Source organism: Podarcis raffonei, chromosome 13 (assembly GCF_027172205.1).
Source record: "Podarcis raffonei isolate rPodRaf1 chromosome 13, rPodRaf1.pri, whole genome shotgun sequence".
NCBI lineage: Eukaryota > Metazoa > Chordata > Lepidosauria > Squamata > Lacertidae > Podarcis > Podarcis raffonei.
The window spans coordinates 23,343,169-23,364,169 of record NC_070614.1 but is presented as its reverse complement, the minus strand read 5'-3'; the positions used below and the strand labels follow the sequence as shown (position 1 = coordinate 23,364,169).

The following is a 21,001-nucleotide window of genomic DNA, read 5'->3' as shown; positions in this document are numbered from 1 at the left end:
CTCCCTTGTTGTGCCTCTTCTGGTTTTGGGAGACAAGCAGGGAGGAAAGCTTGTAGCAGCAGGAGGGGGGAGACACCTGTGATTCTGCACCAGCCAGACTCCCCTCTGCCTCTTCGCCTCACACATCCCACTTTCCTGCTTCAGCTTCTGTCTCTGATTCTGAACTTCTCTCTGCCACAAATCCTCCCTGCTCACTAAGCCCTGTTACCTCTTCATCTTCCAATACCCCTTCTTCCTAGCCTGCTCCCTCTGACCACTAATCATTGTCCCACCACCACTCCCTGGACTCTGAACCTTCCCCAGCTGGTTCCTCCCACCATTCCTCTGCATCCAACCAAACCACCAGCTGGCTGATGTTGGTGGAGCACGGCCCCATTTATACAAATGGACCAGCCTCCGTTGTCAGAGATTAGGTATCTGTGTCCCTCCAAATGTTATTGGACTTCAGCTGCTGCCTGGTGTTTTGCTGCCAGAGCTGGAGCATCAAATCTTTACTAGCAAGGAGAATGAAAGCTAGAGGACCTCTCAAAGTTTTGCCGAAGGAGGAATTCTCAAAGGTTTCTTCTTTGGCTAGGACAAACATCTATCATACGGTACGATATATTGACAGCTAAGTCACCATATGCAACAAACACTCCTCACATTACATCACTTTGTATAAAATGTATAAACATCAACAACACATAAATCTTTAAAAACCAAAGACAGGTGAAATAACATTGAAAAGAAAAAACGCAGCCTGGATTACTTGGGGGCTATATGTGAATTTCTGAAACGCAATTTCTTGTCGACGCTTGCAAACTTTTGTGCAAATGAATAAAGGGATGTTAATGTAATATGCTAAATGGTTATTGTTGCTTACCCTTGATTAATTGCGGTACGTTTCTTGCCAATTTGTAAAAAGTGTTTCAAACATCTTGTCTCGCACACACTCGTTTAATCCTCCTTCCTTTTCAATGCAGCTCCTGCCATTAAAAGTTCATACAAGTGCCTTACAATAAAAAAAAACTTACTGATGTTCTAGGCACAATTCAACTGACCATTTATTATATCATTTCATAGATTTTTGCTGCTGTCGAAAAGCTGTGCTCAAAGTACATACAGTGGTACCTCGGTTTAAGTACTTAATTCGTTCCGGAGGTCCGTACTTAACCTGAAACTGTTCTTAACCTGAAGCACCACTTTAGCTAATGGGACCTCCTGTCGCCGCTGCACAATTTCTGTTCTCATCCTGAAGCAAAGTTCTTAACCTGAAGCACTATTTCTGGATTAGCGGAGTCTGTAACCTGAAGCGTATGTAACCCGAGGTACCACTGTAGGGTGTTTTCTCTTTGAAGAAACCTGCAGATTATTATTTCTTCTTCTTCTTCTTGTGATCTTCCTTGCTGCCACAGGCATAGCCTGGCTGAGTCTCCACCCCGCCCTGCCCCCTTCAATCTGCTATGTTGCCTAGTACCGTTCTCAGCCAACACCACTCTTCTCCCCCTCTGCCACTGCCTTCCTCCTGCTTCTTTCCAGCATCCCTCCTGCGTCTCATTTCCCCTTTGCTTCCTGCCTCCCTGCATTATCCCCCCTTCTCTCTGCCGACCCATCTGCCTCCTTCAGCTGCTCTGTACCTTCACTGCACAGCAGGGGTTTAATGTGCAAATCTGCATTTAAGCACCTTTTGCCCGAGGAGTGTGTGTTGGTGCCTGCCTGCTGCTGAACACTGGGCACGAAGCCTACAATGAGCAGGGACAGGATGGTTTGTTGTTCTCGTGGTGGTGGTGGTCTGTGTGTGCTACAAATCGGGAGCCGTGTGACAGGAACCAGCTTGGGAGGTCTCTCAGGCATGCAGACCAGTTGGTGCAAGGAAGCTGGGAAAGCTTTGAGGGGGACCAGAGTGGAATCGGCTGCCTGGCAATGTTTGCAGCAGGGTGTAAAATGAGTCAAGTTTTGATTCAGGCAAGACATACTTGTGGCAAAGGCAAAAATAGAAAAGAAAAACGGTAGTCAAGAGGCAGGGTTGCAGTTCCTTGCACAGCTCTTCAGAGACCACGGCTCAGTGGCGCAGCACTCAGGGGTGGTTCTGGGTTCAAAACATGCACACACATCTCTAGTTGGCTGTGAATGTCTCCAGTCTGAAATCCTGCTGTTGCTAGTCAGTATAGGCCAGACATCTCCAACCTTTTCAGGCCCAGGGCCGACATTTAACCCAAACATACATTTGGGTGACCTACTACTTAATCTAGTGCTCCTGTTGCAACCCACCTTGGATCAGGCCACCAGCCAAAGACATTTACGAGTTGAAGACCAGTGTAGTATGCAGTACTGAAGCTGCATGGACCCATTGTCTGACTCAGTATAAGGCATATTCCTCTGTCCCCATGAAAAGAAGCAGCAGAATAAATGATGGGAAAGGAGTCTTTAGTCCTTTGTGCATAATGTACACCAGGGGTCAGCAACCTTTTTCAGCAGGGGGCCGGTCTACTGTCCCTTGTGGGGGGCCGGACTATATATTTTTGGGGGGAAAACGAATTCCTATGCCCCACAAATAACCCAGGGATGCATTTTAAATAAAAAAACACATTCTACTCATGTAAAATCACACTGATTCCCAGACCGTCCGCGGGCCGGATTGAGAAGGCGATTGGGCCGCATCCGGCCTCTGGGCCTTAGGTTGCCTCCCCCTGATGTATACACTATACCTTCAGCTTTTTGTCGTGCAGAATTTGGGCTACAATGGTGCAGAACAGCAGTGTACTGATCTTTTCACCTGAAGATAAATACTGCCTTTGCATATACAGTGGTACCTTGGAAGTTGAACGGAATCCATTCCAGAAGTCCGTTCAACTTTCAAAACATTCAGAAACCAAGGCCTGGTTTCTGATTGGCTGCAGTTGGAGAATGAAACTTTGAAAAACCACTTTAAACAAGAGAAAGGTCTCAGCTCACCTCCAGCCCTTGTCAGACCAAGTGGCTCTTGAGGAGTTTTTCTTGGTGCTATGACAACCAACCTGTCTTGTTCCTCAGGCTCCTCCTTGGGATCGGAGCAGGAACTTATCATAGGGTTCCCTATCAGATTACTTTCCATATGTAAGGAGACATGTTCCTTAACCATAACTTAATTCTTTTGGGCAACTTGTGTATACAGTTTAATCTTAAGGCCACCCCAGTAGTTCTGAAAGGTAGATAACGTTTTGAGCCCAGAGTTATTGGCTGTAGTCATTCTTAATACGTAATGATGCCTCTGGCCGCTTCTAAAACTTCACCAAATGTTTGACTTTATTGGAATTTTGGTGAAATTTGCTGTTTGTTTTACATTGCAAATGAACGTGAACTGAATGTTCTAAGCTGAAAACAGGTGGGATTAATGTCAGCAATACAAAACCCAGGCGTTAATGGTTAATATTTCCACAGCAAAACTTTCCATGTCATATTCCCTTTATATAAGCCCAGTGTTTTATTTCTGGGGGGACGCAGGGAGACGCATACCCCTAAACATTTTGTGAATCTAAGTTTGGCCTCATTGAGGGGCAATATTTCAATATGAAATGGGACGCAGGTGGCGCTGTGGTCTAAACCACTGAACCTCTTGGGCTTGCCGTTCAGAAGGTCAGCAGTTCAAATCCCTGCGACGGGGTGAGCTCCCGTTGCTCAGTCCCAGCTCCTGCCAACCTAGCAGTTCGAAAGCATGCCAAAAAGTGCAAGTAGATAAATAGGTACTGTGGTGGCAGGAAGGTAAATGGCATTTCTGTGTGCTGCTCTGGTTTCGGTGTTCCCTTGCACCAGAAGCAGCTTAGTCATGCTGGCCACATGACCTGGAAAAACTGTCTGCGGACAAATGCCGGCTCCCTTGGCCTGTAAAGCGAGATGAGCGCTGCAACCCCAGAGTCATCTGCGACTGGACCTAACTGTCAGGGGTCCTTTACCTTTACCTTTTTATTTCAATATGAGTAGGAAAATGAGAGTACCCCTAAACATTTTTTTTAGGGGGGGGAAGCACTGTGTAAGCCCATCACACAAAGGATCACCTGGGCAGCTTACAGCCTTCAGTTCAGCATGGGAGAAATTATTCTTTATCGCCACTAAATTTATCTATCAACACCTCTGTCTCTTGTCTTTGGGCAGTAAAATCACAGAGAGAGAGAGAAAGAGAGAGAGAGAAAAAGAGAGAGAGAGGCCGAAGTGTCGTATAACTTTGTTCATTTTACCTGTGATTCCTGGCATGATAAATACTGGCATGATTTTTATTATGTCATTAGCAGGGCATGAGGGCAGAGGTCCTCCCCAGTTGTTTGTCCCTGGCACACCTGGTATTCGGAGGTTCTACTCTGGGAACATGGCTAATTGGTATTAGCTATTGGGACCTGCAGCAAAATGTTGCAGTGTGAAATGCTCCTGTTCAGGATACTCCATTCCATCCCTTCACCTGCCAGTATTGTTTTCTTCCCGCCCCCAGCAGTCAGTTTGCATTCTGTGGCCACCAAACATGCTCAGTCCTCATAGGACTGTTGTTGTTTTTAGTTTCCTCTCCCTTTCTGGTATTTTTATTTTTTCCAATGGATATATTTTGTACTTCTACAACCCTCAGTATTCCCCTGACTCTACCGATAGCTCCCCTACTGTGTGAGGATAGGACAATTTTATCTGGAGACCCCTAGAAAAGGAGGGAAGGATTCTAGACTAGGTGTAGGGATCCTATCACATTCCAGAGGTTGAAGAACTGTAACTCCCATCATCTCTAGTCATAGGCCACGCTTGTTTAGAGCTGATGGGAGTTGTTATTCAGCAACAACTGGGGGACCAAAGGTTCCCCAGTGCTGCTTCATGGATTTGTCTATCCCTTTTTCTAAACCACCTGAGCAAGGGACCATCAACAGATCTGGTGGCTATGAATCCCACATCCAAATCGCTTCTCAAGTGTGTTGGGCCCCTGGCTTAGATCAGCCTGCCTCTCTTGACAGCACCCCAAAAGCGCCACTTAAGGCAGCCGTTGAGCCTCGTCCAATGGTAGGGCCGGCTTCACCCACAGCACCTGGAATGTACAAAACCCAGAGCCTTCTCTTTTGCATCCTTCCACTTCTGATTTAGCAAGGCCTTTTCATTCTTCCTTTCTTAAGAGAGAGAGAGAGAGAGGAAACACTGTCCAACATTGTTAATTAACAGCTCGCATCTATCTTTGGCTGATTTCCGTTCCATCCTCCTTTTCTCATGCTGGGTAAATACCAGCGACACACGCTGATCATTATGTGTGTGTAATTAAATCATTTCTTTTGAACCATGGGAGCCCTTTAAATATCTTCTTCCTCGGGCGCTTCTGACTCCGCAATCTGTGAGAGCCCAGGCGTTCCTCCCATCTAGCCACTCCGTCCCAAAACGCAGGCTCCCCACCTCTCATTTCCTCCCCCACCCCACATTTTTCATCTGCTCCCTGGCCTCTTTTGCCCCTTATGCTTGCTAGCACTACCCTGAATTCCTAGAAGAACAGGCTCCCACAATCTGTTCCTCAGACAAATTAGGACAACATTTTTGGTCAGGGAGCTGAGTGGATGAAATTTCACCCCATCACAGATTCCAAAATGGATCATGAAGCCTGAGGGGCCCTGACCTGTTTATTGAACGTTCATCCTGATTTGCTGGCACAAAGTTTGCCCAGAGGTTCGATTATGTCATCTTTATTTCTTCATTAAATTTATATGCTACCCTTCCTCCTGAAGGAGCCCAGGGCAGCAAACATGTCAAGAAACAATTCTTGATTATTATTTTTTAGAAAGCCTAATAAAAACAGTTAAAATGTTGGCTTGTGAGTTGTGCATTTGAAACCATTGATTTTATTGTATTGTTTATTCATCGTTTTAGACTGTACGCCCTTCAGAGTAGATTAAAAAAAAAATGCACAGAGCCATGTATATTTATAGTGCTATGGTGCTATGGACATAAATGTTAATCATAATACAGTGGTGCCCCGCAAGACGAATGCCTCGCAAGACGGAAAACCCGCTAGACGAAAGGGTTTTCCGTTTCTGAGTTGCTTCGCAAGACGATTTTCCCTATGGGCTTGCTTCGATTTTTTTTCGCTCCCCCCCCCTTTTTCTAAGCCGCTAAGCCGCTAATAGCCTTTTAGCAGCTTAGCCGCTAAGCCTTTAATAGCCGCTAAGCCGCTAAACCGCTAATAGCGCTAATCCGCTTAGCCGCTAATAGGGTTGCTTCACAAGACGAAAAAACCGCTAGACGAAGAGAATCGCGGAACGGATTCTTTTCGTCTTGCGAGGCACCACTGTATTCCAAAGCCAGTTAACATTATAAAAACATTAGAAAGCAGTTGATAGTATCGTCTCAACCAGGGATCTCTGGGTTGCCAAGAACTGTTTCTTTGAGCCATCAAATGCCTCTGTAAAGAGTGTGTGTGCATGTGTATATACAGTGTGTGTACACAGTGTGCGCACATATGTATGTACAGTATACATACAGTCATACACATATGTATATATGCACATATATGTACACACACACACACACACACTTTGTTTTGAGCATTCATTGTTATTTGCTTGTGCTTTCTATACCCTGAAATGGGCCTGCAACCTGTCAGAATAAGGCAGGTCCTGAGGCCATAACAGAAATATTTCCACCCTGAGCTGAATCTCAGTGTACAAGCAGGATTGCAGTTGAAGTGGAACTCTGCCCCATTCCTACTTCAAATCCCACCTCAATCCCATCCTCATCATAGGTGCCAACTCCTAGCAGTCAAGGGGTCTTCGGACCCCCCAGTAAAATATTTGAGGGGGCCAGGACCCCCCCCAAGTTAATGGGCATTGCCATTCAAATGCACCGTGCCATGTGATTATGCGGGGCTTACCTGCCACCCAATATTTTATCCAAGCTGGCACCCCGATGCTCATCGGAGCCTTGCATTAGCCGCTCTAACTCTTTGCATCTCTGCTTGAATTGTGCCTTGAAAGGCTACTGAACTTCAGCTTAAGAGGCAACATGAGTCCTCTGAGCATGTGCAGGGTGCCTTCACCATTGAGAAGCCGCAGCCCTTTCTTCATCATCATCAAACCTTTTATTGGCATCACATACAAACATCCAAAACAAATCAATACAGAATTACCACTTCCCCAGTGGCACAAAACATTTGCTAAAAGAGGCAGAGCAGTCTATGGTCACATCTCTACGTCTCCAGGGAGATCAGACGTCTGCAGTGTATTTCAACGACAAAAAACCAAATAGAGATATTTGACCACTAACTTGGTGAGCTCCTGATCATTCCCCAGTAATAGAAAATGGATGACCTCCAACTCTGGTTTCCATTTGGGGATACAGAGTTGATCTAGAAATTGCTGGCGGAGATCAGCATATAGTTTACAATTAAGAACTCTATGTGTAAGGGTTTCCACCAGGTGGTCTTCACATGGGCAAGTTCTTTCTCCTTCCACCCTGCCTGAGAACCTTCCCCAAAGGATGTGAGGGCGATCTGGCTGCAACATCTGTCACCCCATTGATCGCCAGGGTTGATTCAGCTGATCTGGCTGGCTAGGCAGGTGTCCCCTCCCTCCCTCACCGCTCCATGTGCGTCCCTCCCGAAGCTGCGCGCTCGACCATCCCAGATAGAAGGAGTGTACCGTTCTTTGGTCAAGGCAGGGGTGTCTAACTCAAATTCATCGGGGGCCGCATCAGCAGTTTGGTCACCCTCAAAGGGCCGGTTGTATCTGTAGGACTTACAGTACAGGAGAGAAGGGTTAAGGCAGCTGTTGGATCTGTCACATCACAGGATGGCATGCGCTCAATATAAAAACAAGTGGAGGTTTCCTGAATGCATGTAAAGTGGAGGTTTTCTGTGTAGAACGGCCGGCGCTGCTAGAGGGCAGACGTTCTCTGGCTTGTAGGCTGCTGCGCATGCGCTGAAGAGGCGGCTTTCTTGTGTCAAAAAAAAAAAAGCGAGAATAAAAGGTGAAGGCTGGCGGCCGGCGGCAGCTACACGGGCCACATGACGAGGTCTGGCGGGCCGGATTCGGCCCGCGGGCCTTGTGTTTGACACCCGTGGGTCAAGGGTATACGATAGCTGCACTCGCCTGCTAGAACCTCCAAACAAGCAGCCCTTTCTTGCAAATCTGGGACTGGAGAAGCAGCTCTTGGGTCAAGAGGCGCAATGGTGGCGTGCAGGGAAATTTTTCATAGGGAAACAGTTAGGGCCAGAGGTGCCGGCTTGCGAGTGGGGGTGATGTCATTCGTGTGACACAGCGCCGCCCACGTCCCGATTTAGGCAATCAATACGATATGCTTTTCTTTACAGGGTCCACACTTCCAGTACCATTTTGCTTGTTTATTTGGTCTGGGCATCTTCCGCCCTCCAGCTATATGCAAAACCTGCCTTCTATCACTATAGACGTTCCCATTGCTGCTTGGGTCTTGCGAAAGTGGATTTGTGATTTCCACCATACAGACCAGAAATTCGTGTTGCTTAAACCGACTGCCAGGACACTTTGCTGGAAATGGGAAATATATAGTTTTCAGAGCAGAAAATCATGGATATTTGCAGCATTGCTACTCCCTTGCCATTGCTGCCTGCCTCAAGCGATGCTGTCTCTCTGCATCACTCAGTGAATACAACAAGATGTATGCATTGACCAAGCAATTGATCCCTCCCTGCCCCCCACTGTACATTGCCACACAAGGAAATCAGCACTCAATAGTTCTATAATGCCTTTACTAAATTCATCTTACACTCCTCTTACTGTGATCGCTTTACTCCTGTGCTGGTCCCGGGGGGTTACTGTGCGGCGTGGTCCGAGTCCAGTCCATGGTTGAGGGTGTGGTATGGAGGCTGTCCGTCAAGGCTGAAGCGGGGTCCAAGGCAAGGAGTCAGGTGGGGTCAGGAACTCTGGCAGAAGAGCAGCACAGGGTGTGGGCAGGAACAGATTACCAGCAATGTTGCTCCCGCAACCTGGGACTGGGCGGGCTGGCTTTTATCTGCCCCGAAGCATAGGGCGATCCCGGTCCACAGGTGTTTCGCCTCTCCTGGCCTGGAGGCGAGCACTCCTCCTGCGAGAACTTAGTTCCCTCCGCCTCTCTGCCCTGAGCCTCTGCAGCTCAGGAGAGGCTGGAGGGTTACTGGACCCAGAGGCAACCTCACCTTCCCCTGACGGGGCTGAGAGTAGAGCACCTGCAGGCAATGGGTCCTCCATCACCTCCGGAGCCAGAGCAGACTCAGCTGGTGTCTGCTCCTGAGGATCCGGCACAGGTGAGGACCCTTCAGACTCAATCCCCAGCCCCGGCTCAGCTGGTCCTGGAGGCGGGGACTCCTGTGCAGGCTGGGATTCCTCAGATTCAGCCTCTGAATCCGATTCCCAGGCCATCACAACTCCTCTTCTTTAGCACTTAGGCCTGTCTACATAGATGTTAGAAAGATCATACTGTAGACTCTAGGGGCACTCCCAAAGCTGTCACTATTTTCAAGTGGGATTCAATCGCACACACTGGCAAATTTAGGTTGCAAAACCTGGCACTCTTGCTGAATAAACCTCCTTTAAAAAGTTGTGTGTGTGTGTGTGAAGTTTTGCAATATGGAAAGTGACAGTAAAATGCTCCAGAAAGTGTGCAATAACAACTGTTTGTATAACCTCAGAGAGGTACAGTTATCAGAGATCCCTAGGAAGAGGTCTTGGCTGTTAAGCCACTCAAGGAAATGTAGCTCAGGGAGCTACAACTAACAACACTCAATACCCTTAACAAACTACAGTTCCCAGAATTCTTTGGGGGAAGCCATATGGTTGCTAATACTCGGTTCCTAATAGGGACGCGGGTGGCGCTGTGGGTAAAAGCCTCAGCGCCTAGGGGTTGCTGATCGAAAGGTCGGCGGTTCGAATCCCCACGGCGGGGTGCGCTCCCGTTGCTCGGTCCCAGCGCCTGCCAACCTAGCAGTTCGAAAGCACCCCCAGGTGCAAGTAGATAAATAGGGACCGCTTACTGGCGGGAAGGTACAACTGAGAGTTGTATCATTAGTTGTATCCTAGAGAGTATGGGGCTGCATTTGGACACAAGGCGCTGCCAAGGTCTGATGCCTCCCTGCAAATAATAACCGATAATAAAAACTGGGGCCTGAATGTATCAAAGTAAGCTTTGGAACACCCCAAAACCTGTACGCACTCCTCCAAAACAGCGTCCCTTCAAAGATGGCATAGAAGCACATCCTGCCTAACACTTGGTGCATAAGACACTGTCAGGCTGTTGTACCCATGTAAATAGTCACCCAAATAGGTGAAGCTGAATAAGGATTTGGGGCCTCTGTGCTCCAAACTAAGCTTTGCCCCCAACCACAAATTGTACCCCCACACCTCCAGGTTAGTGTTCTCTCTGTGGTGGTATAGAATTGCTTGCGGCTTGCAATTCATTTTCACACTGGACACAACTCTATTTTTGCTTTTACAAACGACCCACAATGCATAAGGGTTTTGTTTTGGTTTTTCGGTTGTTGTTTTTTTAAAAAAAGATAAATGCTCAAAATCCCAAAATACAGTGGTACCTCGGGTTACATACGCTTCAGGTTACAGACGCTTCAGGTTACAGACTCCGCTAACCCAGAAATAGTGCTTCAGGTTAAGAACTTTGCTTCAGGATAAGAACAGAAATTGTGCCCCGGCGGCACAGCGGCAGCAGGAGGCCCCATTAGCTAAAGTGATGCTTCAGGTTAAGAACAGTTTCAGGTTAAGAACGGACCTCCGGAACGAATTAAGTTCTTAACCCGAGGTACCACTGTACAAAACTTCCCAATACGTGTGAAGCTCTGTTTCAACATCAGCCTGTCTCCTTCTTTCCCATGGCTTTATCACGCTCCGATGTCCGAAACTTGATTTAGAAACTAGTGACAGGAAAAGGTCCGTTTGCAAATGCAGGAATTTCACAGAGTCCGTTCCCAAGGAACACAGAGATGGTTCTGTCTCTCTACCTCTCTCTGCACCTTCCTTCTTTCCACCACGCTGCCCCACTTCCTGAATTAGCGTATCTTCTCCTGCTGTGTGGGGTTTAAGGGGTTTCTGGGTCCTTTTGGCGTCAAAAGCCCTAGGAGGCTTGCCCCTGTGGGCGCTCGTTTGTTGGTCACATTTGCCGTGTCCTTTTGGCTGCGTTCTGCTTCCCAAGGGATTAGTGTGCGCTTTGCGGCATTAGTGATCCATTTAGGTTTTAGGAAAAGGGGATTTGGCCATTCAGCATTTGGCTATTATTATGCTTAAATGTTTAACCACTGGTGTCCAGAAGAGGTGGGGTGGCATGTCAACACCAGCAGAGTAGCGAGAAGGAGTTGTGGGTGGCAGAAAAAAGGAGTGCCTTGGATGAGGCTCAATTCACTTAACTCTAACTTAATCTGACGAGAGGTTAAGAGGAGGTCTCCTGGATTATAAAGGAGGACAAATCTGGGGCTTCGGGAAAGGGATGTAGTTCAGAGGTAGGTGGTCTGCTTTTCAAGACCTTCTACCCGAGCTGGTTCAATCCCCAGGATCTCCAGGTAGATAATATTGAGCTAGTCAGGGGTTCCCAAACTTGGGTCTCCAGCTGTTTTTGGACAACAACTCCCATCATCCCTAGCTAGCAGGTCAGGGATGATGGGAAATGTAGTCGGAAAACAGCTGGAGACCCAAGTTTGGGAAACACTGAGCTAGATTGAGCAATAGTTTGACTCTGTTTAAAGTAGCTTACCTATGCTCCTCTCTCTTAATATTTTAAGGCTACCCTCAGACAGAGGTATTGCAATGATCACTTGAGAGGAGGGAGAAATTAAATTCCGTTCATATTTGAAGGCAAACCTACCTAATTCACTGATATAATACACAAATCACGAGCATAGCCTTCTTCCAAATTCACTCTTATGAAATGCAGTTGTCCAGCCAAGTAACGTGTATAAAAATACATATACTATGGTAAAGTATGCATATGTTAGTGAAAGTAACATGTAAAAGTGCATTATATTAGGGGGCATTGCTTTGCAAAAAGAAGAAGAAAAAGAAGAAGTCTATATCAGGCAAAAATGCATAGAGATATGTGTACATTGGGATAAATTTGCCCAAAAAGGCTGAAAAATGTTCATGACACCCCCCACAAAAAAAACTGGTATGGAAATGTGGAGCGAGAGAGAGATTAACTCACAATTCTGCATTCCATCTTTCAGTGCATCTCGCAGGAAAACAAGGGTTTCGTTCTTGGAAAATACCTTTGTCAGTGCAAACCAGGTTTCTACAGGGCAAGTAGAACTTTCTCGTCATCTAACAATGGTAGGTAGCAGCACTTATATGGCTTTTCATGAACCCTTCTTTTGCACAAACAGATCCTAGCGGGGGAAAGGAGATGTGCAGGCAGGGCACTGAAGCACCATTCAAAAACTCAGGGGGTGGGTGGCCTAGGAGAGGACACTGTCTGTGGCAGCCCCAAAGTTGTGGAATTTACTCCTGACAGAGGTGCATTTGGCAACTTCATGATACAGTTGTCAGTGATAGCTGAAGAGGTACCTCTTTATCCTGGCCTTGTGACACCTGAGATGTATATATTCAAGATCCTCCCTATTTTATGTTACTTATTTTTTGTGATTGTAATTTTTTTGTTTTTAAAACTGTTGTTGTATCTGAAATGGTTACCCCTTGGGAATGCAGGGTGAAAGGCAGGTGAAGGATTAAAATATACAGAAAGAAACAAACAGCTATGCACACACACCCTTGAAAGTAGAATTGCACTCAGGAATGTACAAGGTAATCTCTGCTGAACTTGACGAAACAGGGGGTTGGGAATCTTGGGGGCGGGCGACGACAAAGTTTTATTAATGCTTTTCACAACAGAATAAAAGACAAGCTAATCTACACAAAGAATAATAAAAAGACAAGACAGAAAAATACAGAATCCTCTCTCACAAATAAATCTTAGCTTTTGTCCCATACAGAGGAAGATGTTTCCTCTAATCATCATCATCTTCATCATTTATTATTTATACTCCGCCCATCTGGCTGGGTTTCCTCAGCCACTCTGGGTGGCTCCCAACAGAATATTAAAAACACAATAAAACAGCAAACATTAACAACTTCCCTAAACAGGGCTGCCTTCAGATGTCTTCTAAAAGTCAGATAGTTGCTTATTTCCTTGACATCTGACGGGAGGGCGTTCCACAGGGCAGGCGCCAGTATCAAGAAGGCCCTCTGCCTGCTTCCCTGTAACCTCACTTCTTGCAGGGAGGGAACCACCAGAAGACCCTCAGCGCTGGACCTCTGTGTCTGGGCTGAACGACAGGGGTGGAGACACTCGTTCAGGTATACAGGACTGAGGCCATTTAGGGCTTTAAAAGTCAGCACCAAAACTTTGAATTGTGTTTGGAAACGTACTGGGAGCCAATGTATGTCTTTCAGGACCGGTGTTATATGGTCTTGGCGGCCACTCCCAGTCACCATTCTGGCTGCTGCTTTCCTCTCTCCTCCCAGCGTCTTAAGCTGAGAGATCTCCCTTTCCTTGTCTCTCACACAGGCTTCTTCAAACTGTACATCCCCTTCATCTGCATGCAATTCTTACCCAAATACAGTAAGGTAAAATAATAATAGACATGATAACAGAATGCAGAGAGAGAGAAAGATAAGAATAAGAACAGAGTAGGAAGAGAAAGATAGATAGATAAAGGTGACTGCCAACTATCCATTCGTCAGTTGTGCCAGCAAGTATTCCTCATAATAGTCCAATGTTCAATCCAGGGTGATATCCATTTATTCCTCGCCCTACTGATGTTTTCTCAATGTTCAGTCCAGGCATCAGATACTCATTACTTTTCCTTCCTGTCCAGGAAGGACGAGAGATTCTCCGCCACTGTTTTCCGACCTTATCTCCTAGACAGACTTTTCCCCCATTTTCTAGATTTCCAATCTCTCTCCCCCCACACCCAAGTATTAAAGGAGGCATGGTTGCTTTTTCTTCTGGGAGCCTTCCAAACCACTATTTTTTAACACGCTTCCTTTCGTAATTCATATTCCCTGCCCGCAGGAGAAAGTGCTTCCCGGTATGGAGCGGCGGATTCGGAGAGCTTGCTGGAGTGCCTCCCGTGCCGCGAAGGATGTACGACCTGCACGGATGGCACGCCTTGCCTGATCCAGGAAGATTGGTCCTTGCGGGCTGCCGTCTTGGCATTCCAGGCCTTCTGCATGCTGGCTGTTTTCTTCAGCATGCTGGTCTCCTATCACTTCCGGAAGAGCAAGGTAAGGGCAGGGATGGCCAGTGGGAAGAACTAGCTGCATTTGCACATAAACAGGCACAGGACAGGAATAGGAGAGGGGCCAAAGCATTAGCTGTCGCTGGTTTACTTTGCCATAAAATAATAATAATAATAATAATAATAATAATAATAATAATAATAGTAATAATAATAATAATACAGTGGTACCTCTGGTTACAAACTTAATTCGTTCCGGAGGTCCATTCTTAACCTGAGGTACCACTTTAGCTAATGGAGCCTCCCGCTGCCACCGCTTGATTTCTGTTCTCATCCTGAGGTAAAGTTCTCAACCCAAAGTACTACTTCTAGGTTAGCGGAGTCTGTAACCCGAAGTGTTTGTAACCTGAGGTGTTTGTAACCCGAGGTACCACTGTAATAATAATAATAATTTACATGCCGCCCATCTGACTGGGTTGCCCCCGTGTCAGAGACCAGACTGAGGATTACAACTCTGATGAGGAATGGTGGGAGCCTCCCCCTCTTCCTACTCCTGACCAGGATCCTGAAGCTGTCCAGGAACAATGGAGCAGTATAGATTTAGAGACTTGGTTTGTAGAGGGACATAGTTCGAAAGCAACAGTTGGGCAGAGCTGAGTGGGGAAAAAGCTAGGAGAAGCAGAACAGGAAGAGAGAGAGATAACTGACTCCCCTTTGCTGGAAAGTATCCAGCCTCTCTCTCCAAAGGCAAGGAGAGCTGATAAGGTTGCTACGCAGAAGGCTCAGTGGTCGTGAGAGCAGGTTGCAAGAAGTGGGAAGTGATGGAGACAACTTGGGGAGCGGGAGTAGGAGGGAAGCTTAAATAGGAGCACCTTCACTCCGAGAATGGATGCTTTGTTCTTTTGCTGTGATCAGCAAAAGGGGCTCTTTTCGCTTTGTCCTGCTTATCAACAACTGAAGGGGGCGGGGAGCCTGACACCCAGCCACTTTGGGTGGCTTTCCAACAAACTAAACACAGTAAGACATCAAACAATAAAAACTTCCCTATAAAGGGCTGCCTTCAGATGTCTTCTAAAAGTAAGATAGTTGCTTATTTCCTTGATATATGATGGGAGGGCTTTCCACAGGGCAGGCGCCACCACCGAAAAGGCTCTCTGCTTTTCCTCACCATCGTTATCCTGCTCAGCATTGTCTTCTAACTTGAACATTTGTGCTGTCTCCAAAGCCACCATCCTTGGTAGCCTTGGGCTGCTCCTCCTTTTACTTTCATCTCTCTTCCCCTAGAGGATTCGAGCTTCGGGAGTCATTCTTCTGGAGATGATACTCTTCGGCTCGCTCCTGCTCTACTTTCCTGTGAGTGTCTGGGTTCAGATACTTAATGGGTTGAGTTTAGGGTGGCTAGGGTGGTGCAGTTGTTGAGTGATGGGCTAGGCGATAGGGGAAACCAGGGTTTAAATCCCAACTCGCCCATAAAGCTGACGGGGAGACCTTGGGTCGGTCACTCTGTCCCAGCCTCATATTCGTATAAATGAAATAAATAAATAAATAAACTGCCCTCCACAAAAGGAAATGCATCATTGGAAACAGAGGATCTTTATATAACATTTGCACATACTTGTGTATGTTGCATGGTCCTACCTTGTGGACATGCTTCTGGGACTGGTCCTGCATGCAGTTTGACTTCAGAGTCCTCCACCTCGTCCGCTGAAGAAGGGGAATCTGACGAGGCAGGTGAAGAGCTTTGCAGGGACCTGAAACCCTACCCATTGACCATTGGAAATTCTCCCGCCTCTTGAGATTTCCCTGGGTATCGCCTGCATGTGTTCAGACTGGGTTTTCTCAGTCTTGGGGACTAGAAACTTGCTGGGGCTTTCTCAACAAACCTGGGTTTCTCAAGCTATGGAGTTCTAAGTCCCCCAAGGTGATTTCTGCCCTTCATGGAATATATGCAGCCCTTGTCCCTTGGTGGCTATTTAGCCATGAAAAACACAGCCTGCAGGTTGAGAAGTTTTACATTAACCCACAGAAACGGATTCTGGCAGCTGACAGCAAAGGATGGAGATTGTGAAAGCCCTCGGGGTATGTAACTAGCCAATACCAAAGAGAGCAAGCTGAGATTGAGCTTGCCACCCTTGTTTTCTCAGCTGGGGAGTGTATTCTTTGTCACTCTTGATCTGGTCCTCCTAACAGGTGAGGCCAGGGAACAATTTCCTCCACTCTCTCCCCAAAGGGCCTCTTCCTGACCCAGTGGGGCCAGTTGCCATGTTCTTAATATTGGGTTTCTGATTTTTTTTTAACATGATTTTTATTAAGTTTTCCATGTTTCATTACATTCCCATATCAAAAATCAAAAATCCGTAACTTAAGACATTGCTTAAATAAAGCATCGACCTCCTTCCCTCCCTCTGACTTCCACACAACTTTACCAATTTCTTCACATTTCTGTATCCACTTTTTTACCTTATGTCCATCTTTTAGCATTCACCTTCTTATATGTAAATCAGCTTCCTGCATTGGAAGATTGGCAGATAAAGATGGTTGAATACGTGGAGTTAGCAAAGCCGACGGCGAAGATCCAGAATCGGCGTGATGAACTGTTTCAAAAGGACTGGAGCAAATTTATACTCTATGTGAAAGGAAATTGCAAACAGTTGAAAACGTTTGTAGGCTTGAGTTGAAATGTTGGGTAATGGGAAAATAAGGGTTTCTGGTTTTTCTAGAGACAGACATTGTTGGGAGAGATCACCCAGGTAAATTTTGGCCCACCAGGAGAGCGGACCAAATGATCCAATTCAATTCTTGCAACTCTCGCAAGAGAGACAGAACATGAGACTCTTAACCTCAGGGTCACAGCTTTGATTCCCACATTGGGCAAAAAGATTCCTGCACTGCAGGGGTGGTTGGACTAGATGACGCTTGTGGTCCCTTCCAACTCTACAATTCTATGTTTCCACGGATTTCTGGCTAGAGGAGCCCTATGCAAAAAGCCAGTGTCCTTTCGAATGTATGCATGTGGACCAGTGTCGCTTTGTTAAAAGGGTCCTCCTGATGTACATGCCATCCCTGGCCTCTCCTTTCATACAGGTGTTTATCCTCTACTTCAAACCGAGCATCTTCCGCTGCATTGTTCTGCGCTGGGTGCGCATGCTGGGTTTCGCCATTGTCTATGGAACCATCACCCTCAAACTGTACAGGTAGGATTACCTTGAGGGACACGGGCCACAACTGGTGTTGTGCCTTTATTTTCCAAAAGAGGGGGTTGCTTTGCAATATTCACTCTGATCCCCAGGGGCTTAAGAAAACAAAGGACCATAAAAAATTAACATTTGGGGCCCAGACCCTTTTAGCCCAGCATATTGACTCTAGTCAGAGAGATCTGGGTAATTCATATAGCTACACAGTGTGTCTGTCTTGGCCTTTATACCACCTCGGCTTCCCCCAAAAGAATTCTGGGAATTGTGATTTGGCAAGAGTGCTGCAAGTTCCCTGAGAATTACTATTAAACTAGGGTAAGAGTGCATATAGGTATAAAAGTGGATCAGGGCAAATTGCATTATCTGCTCCTCATGGCTTGAGCCTGACTTTCTCCTGCCTTTGCAACCCATTTGATGGATATTATATATGGGTCAACAAATTGATTGTAGATTTGGTGGTCTACTTTGCCCTCTCTCCTCATATGGGTTAGCCATCTTTATTTTTATGCCCAAAATGTACATTTACTCAGGTACTCATCTCCACCTTTAAAAAGTGGGGTTTTCTTTTTTAAAAAAAGGAAAACTTTTTAAAAAGCAGCCTTAGGAAGGAGAGAGGAAATCAATCAATTCCCAGCCTATCAGTGCTGTATTTAACTAGCTTTTGCAACAAACAGGAAGGGTAAGCTCAACCCAGAAGAAGATTGCATGTCTGACCAAAAGCCGGCAAGTGTGCTGCCGAAGCAAACTCACCGTTAAAAAGTATGTACATCTGGATGCAATCTATGGGTTGTATGCGGTGGCAGCCATACTTAGAGTAGATCCACTGAAAGCATTAGATGGGGAAGAAATGCCCTGGAAAGTGTGGGATGACATCTGCTTTGATGCAGCAGCGTCTAACCCCCCTGCAAACAAACTGGAACAAATGCCCATCAAATAACCAATGTTGTCTGATTTCCCTGTAAATCAGGATGATTCACTCAATAAACAGGTTTGCCTGGAAGCACCCAGTGATCAATGTCGAAGGTGGTTTGGTTCCAACATTGGTTGGCTACGACCACTTCTCCCTTGAGCAACACCCTTTGTGTATATATATATCATCGTCACCTTCCTCTTCCTCAGACCACCTCTCCCTTTCTACCTAACAGGGTCTTGAAGGTCTTTCTCTCCCGTACGGCCCAGCGAGTTCCTTACATGTCCAGCGGCCGGGTGCTGAAGATGCTGGCCTTGATTCTGCTTTTGGTGCTTTGGTTCTTAGCAGCCTGGACTGTCGGGATGCTGGAGAACATAGAAAAGAACATCCCGCTGGTGGTCCGCTCCCAGACCACCAGGGGCCTCCAGTTTTACATCTGTGACCACGACCGCTGGGACTACATGATGGTTGTGGGTGAGGACCCCTAATCCGATGGCCTGAATTAATTAGCCTCTGGCTTCTCTGCCACATGCAGGCTCCCCTTGGTCCGGTCCTGCTCTCTTTGGGGAGTCCCATAAGGTCTGCCAGGGTTCACTTCCTCCTGTGACAGTAGACAAAAACCAGGAAGCAAGCTGCCGCGATCATGAATGTTTGGCTTGCTTCTGCCAAGTCCCCTTCAGCATCAACAGCCTGGAATCATACATAACCTGTAGACTGAGCAGCGTTCCAGCCATTATGGGGGTGGGGGTGGTTTCATCTTAGGAGTCTCTTTTCTTTACCCGGTAGAGGCATGCTGTCTCTCTCTAATGGGACGTGGGTGGCGCTGTGGTCTAAACCACCGAGCCTCTTGGGCTTGCCGATCAGAAGGTCGGCGGTTTGAATCCCCATGACGGGGTGAGGCTCCTGTTGCTCTGTCCCAGCTCCTGCCAACCTAGCAGTTTGAAAGCACACCAGTGCAAGTAGATAAATAGGTACTGCTGTGGCGGGAAGGTAAACGGCATTTCCGTGTGCTCTGGTTTCCGTCATGGTATTCCATTGCACCAGAAGCGGTTTAGTCATACTGGCCACATGACCCACATAGCTGTCTGTGGACAAACGCCGGCTCCCTCAGCCTGAAAGTGAGATGAGAGCTGCAACCCCATAGTCACCTTTGACTGGACTTAACCGTCCAGGGGTCCTTTGCCTTTATTTATTTATTTATTTATTTATTTGCTGTCTCTCTAGCTAGGTTGGCATCCGTCCCTCAATGGATTTTAACATCAGTAATCAATTGCTCATGTATGCGACAGGTGTTTGTGGATCGATTGTGAAAGACAGAGCATTTATATCAGCTGACATCACTTTAAAAATATCTCTCTTCCTCACCCCACCCTCAGTGCTGTCTCTATTGCCCCATATTTAGTTTCTCCTCTCCATGATCCTAACCCCACTCTTTCCCTGCCCCAGATCCCATTTCCATCTCATTCTAACCCAGTCCCTGCCCTCTCCAGTTCTCACTACCAGCCCCATGCCATCAGCTTCCCCCCCAAAAAACTGTCACCCCCACAACCTCCCAATAAATCACACATGCACAATAGATGGAATCAATTTCACGTTCGGTTGTCCAGCTGAGCGGATGTGCAGCAGGGCTAGGGAATGCAATGCACTCCAGATACAGTCGTACTACAACTCCCATCAGCCCCTGTCAGCATGGTCTGTGCACAGTGATGGTGGGAGTTGTAGTCCAACAGCAACTGGAGAGCCACAGGTTCCCCACCTCTGATGCGCAGGCATGTGTGGGGTCACGGATGGTGAGGAAACAACAGAACCGACCCATCCTTAATTTGAGTGGGGCTTGCCCAGGCTGCATTTTAAGAGGCTGCTGAAAGGCTCTGGCGCCTGAATCGCTTATACGCCACATGGTGCACCTTGGGAGTCAGGGCATGCACAAAGTGCTCACTGCAGAACAGCGAGTCACCACTGTCTGCAGAGAGGGGAAATAACCACGGGAGGCAGGGGTGGGCAAGAGGGACAGAAGAGGCAAGCGGCAAAAACCTTACCGCATGGAGAATGGTTCATTTTGCCTCCTCTTCCCTATCTCTTGCTGTGCAGCCGAGATGCTGTTTCTGTTCTGGGGAAGTTTTCTCTGCTATGCCACTCGGACGGTCCCTTCTGCTTTCCACGAGCCTCGCTACATGGGCATCGCCCTCCACAACGAGCTGATAACTTCTGCTGCCTTTCACGTTGTCAGGTGAGAACAAATCACAGAACTGGAAGGGATGCTGAGCAGATCCACATCATAAACTTAAAGCACATGGGCTTGCCTTCCAAATAATTGTGGGAACTGTAGTTCTCCCCCCCCCGAGAGCTACAATTCCCTTAGCAAACTAGAGTTCCCAGGATTCTTTGCAGCGGAGGGTTTGCATGTACTTTGAATGGGCACTGAATATGCTTTAAATGCATGTGTAGAAAATCATCCGCTGCAACCCCCACTGCCTTGCTCAGGCCAGATCTGCAATGCAGGGTGCAAACCCAGATAAAGTGGGCTGTTTAGACCCTACTGCAGCAGCTCCAGTGACACAGACCCTACCAGTTCCTGAAGCACCTGATTTCTACGGTCAAACTGTTAGGAACTTTCTCAAGTTTCCCCCAAATCTGCTCCCCTGCAGTATCTGGCCTCACTGGTTGTACAAATTGCCACAGTAGTGGGACCCAGAGGAGTTCTGCTTTGGGCTTGGCATAGTGTAGGTGCTTTGAGCATGA

The 21,001-nt window shown here is 47.1% G+C and overlaps 1 protein-coding gene across 1 annotated transcript in view; it reads left to right on the top strand.

The window, feature by feature from the left end:
- GPR179 (G protein-coupled receptor 179) overlaps positions 1 to 21,001 on the top strand; it is a 45,697-nt gene that overhangs the window by 13,018 nt on the left and 11,678 nt on the right. Inside the window, exons 3-8 of the mRNA XM_053361120.1 lie at positions 12,146 to 12,248; positions 13,990 to 14,201; positions 15,440 to 15,508; positions 17,240 to 17,349; positions 18,495 to 18,733; positions 20,351 to 20,489. Of these exons, the coding sequence (XP_053217095.1) occupies positions 12,146 to 12,248; positions 13,990 to 14,201; positions 15,440 to 15,508; positions 17,240 to 17,349; positions 18,495 to 18,733; positions 20,351 to 20,489 (872 nt within the window). The remainder of the gene's footprint in view (positions 1 to 12,145; positions 12,249 to 13,989; positions 14,202 to 15,439; positions 15,509 to 17,239; positions 17,350 to 18,494; positions 18,734 to 20,350; positions 20,490 to 21,001) is intronic.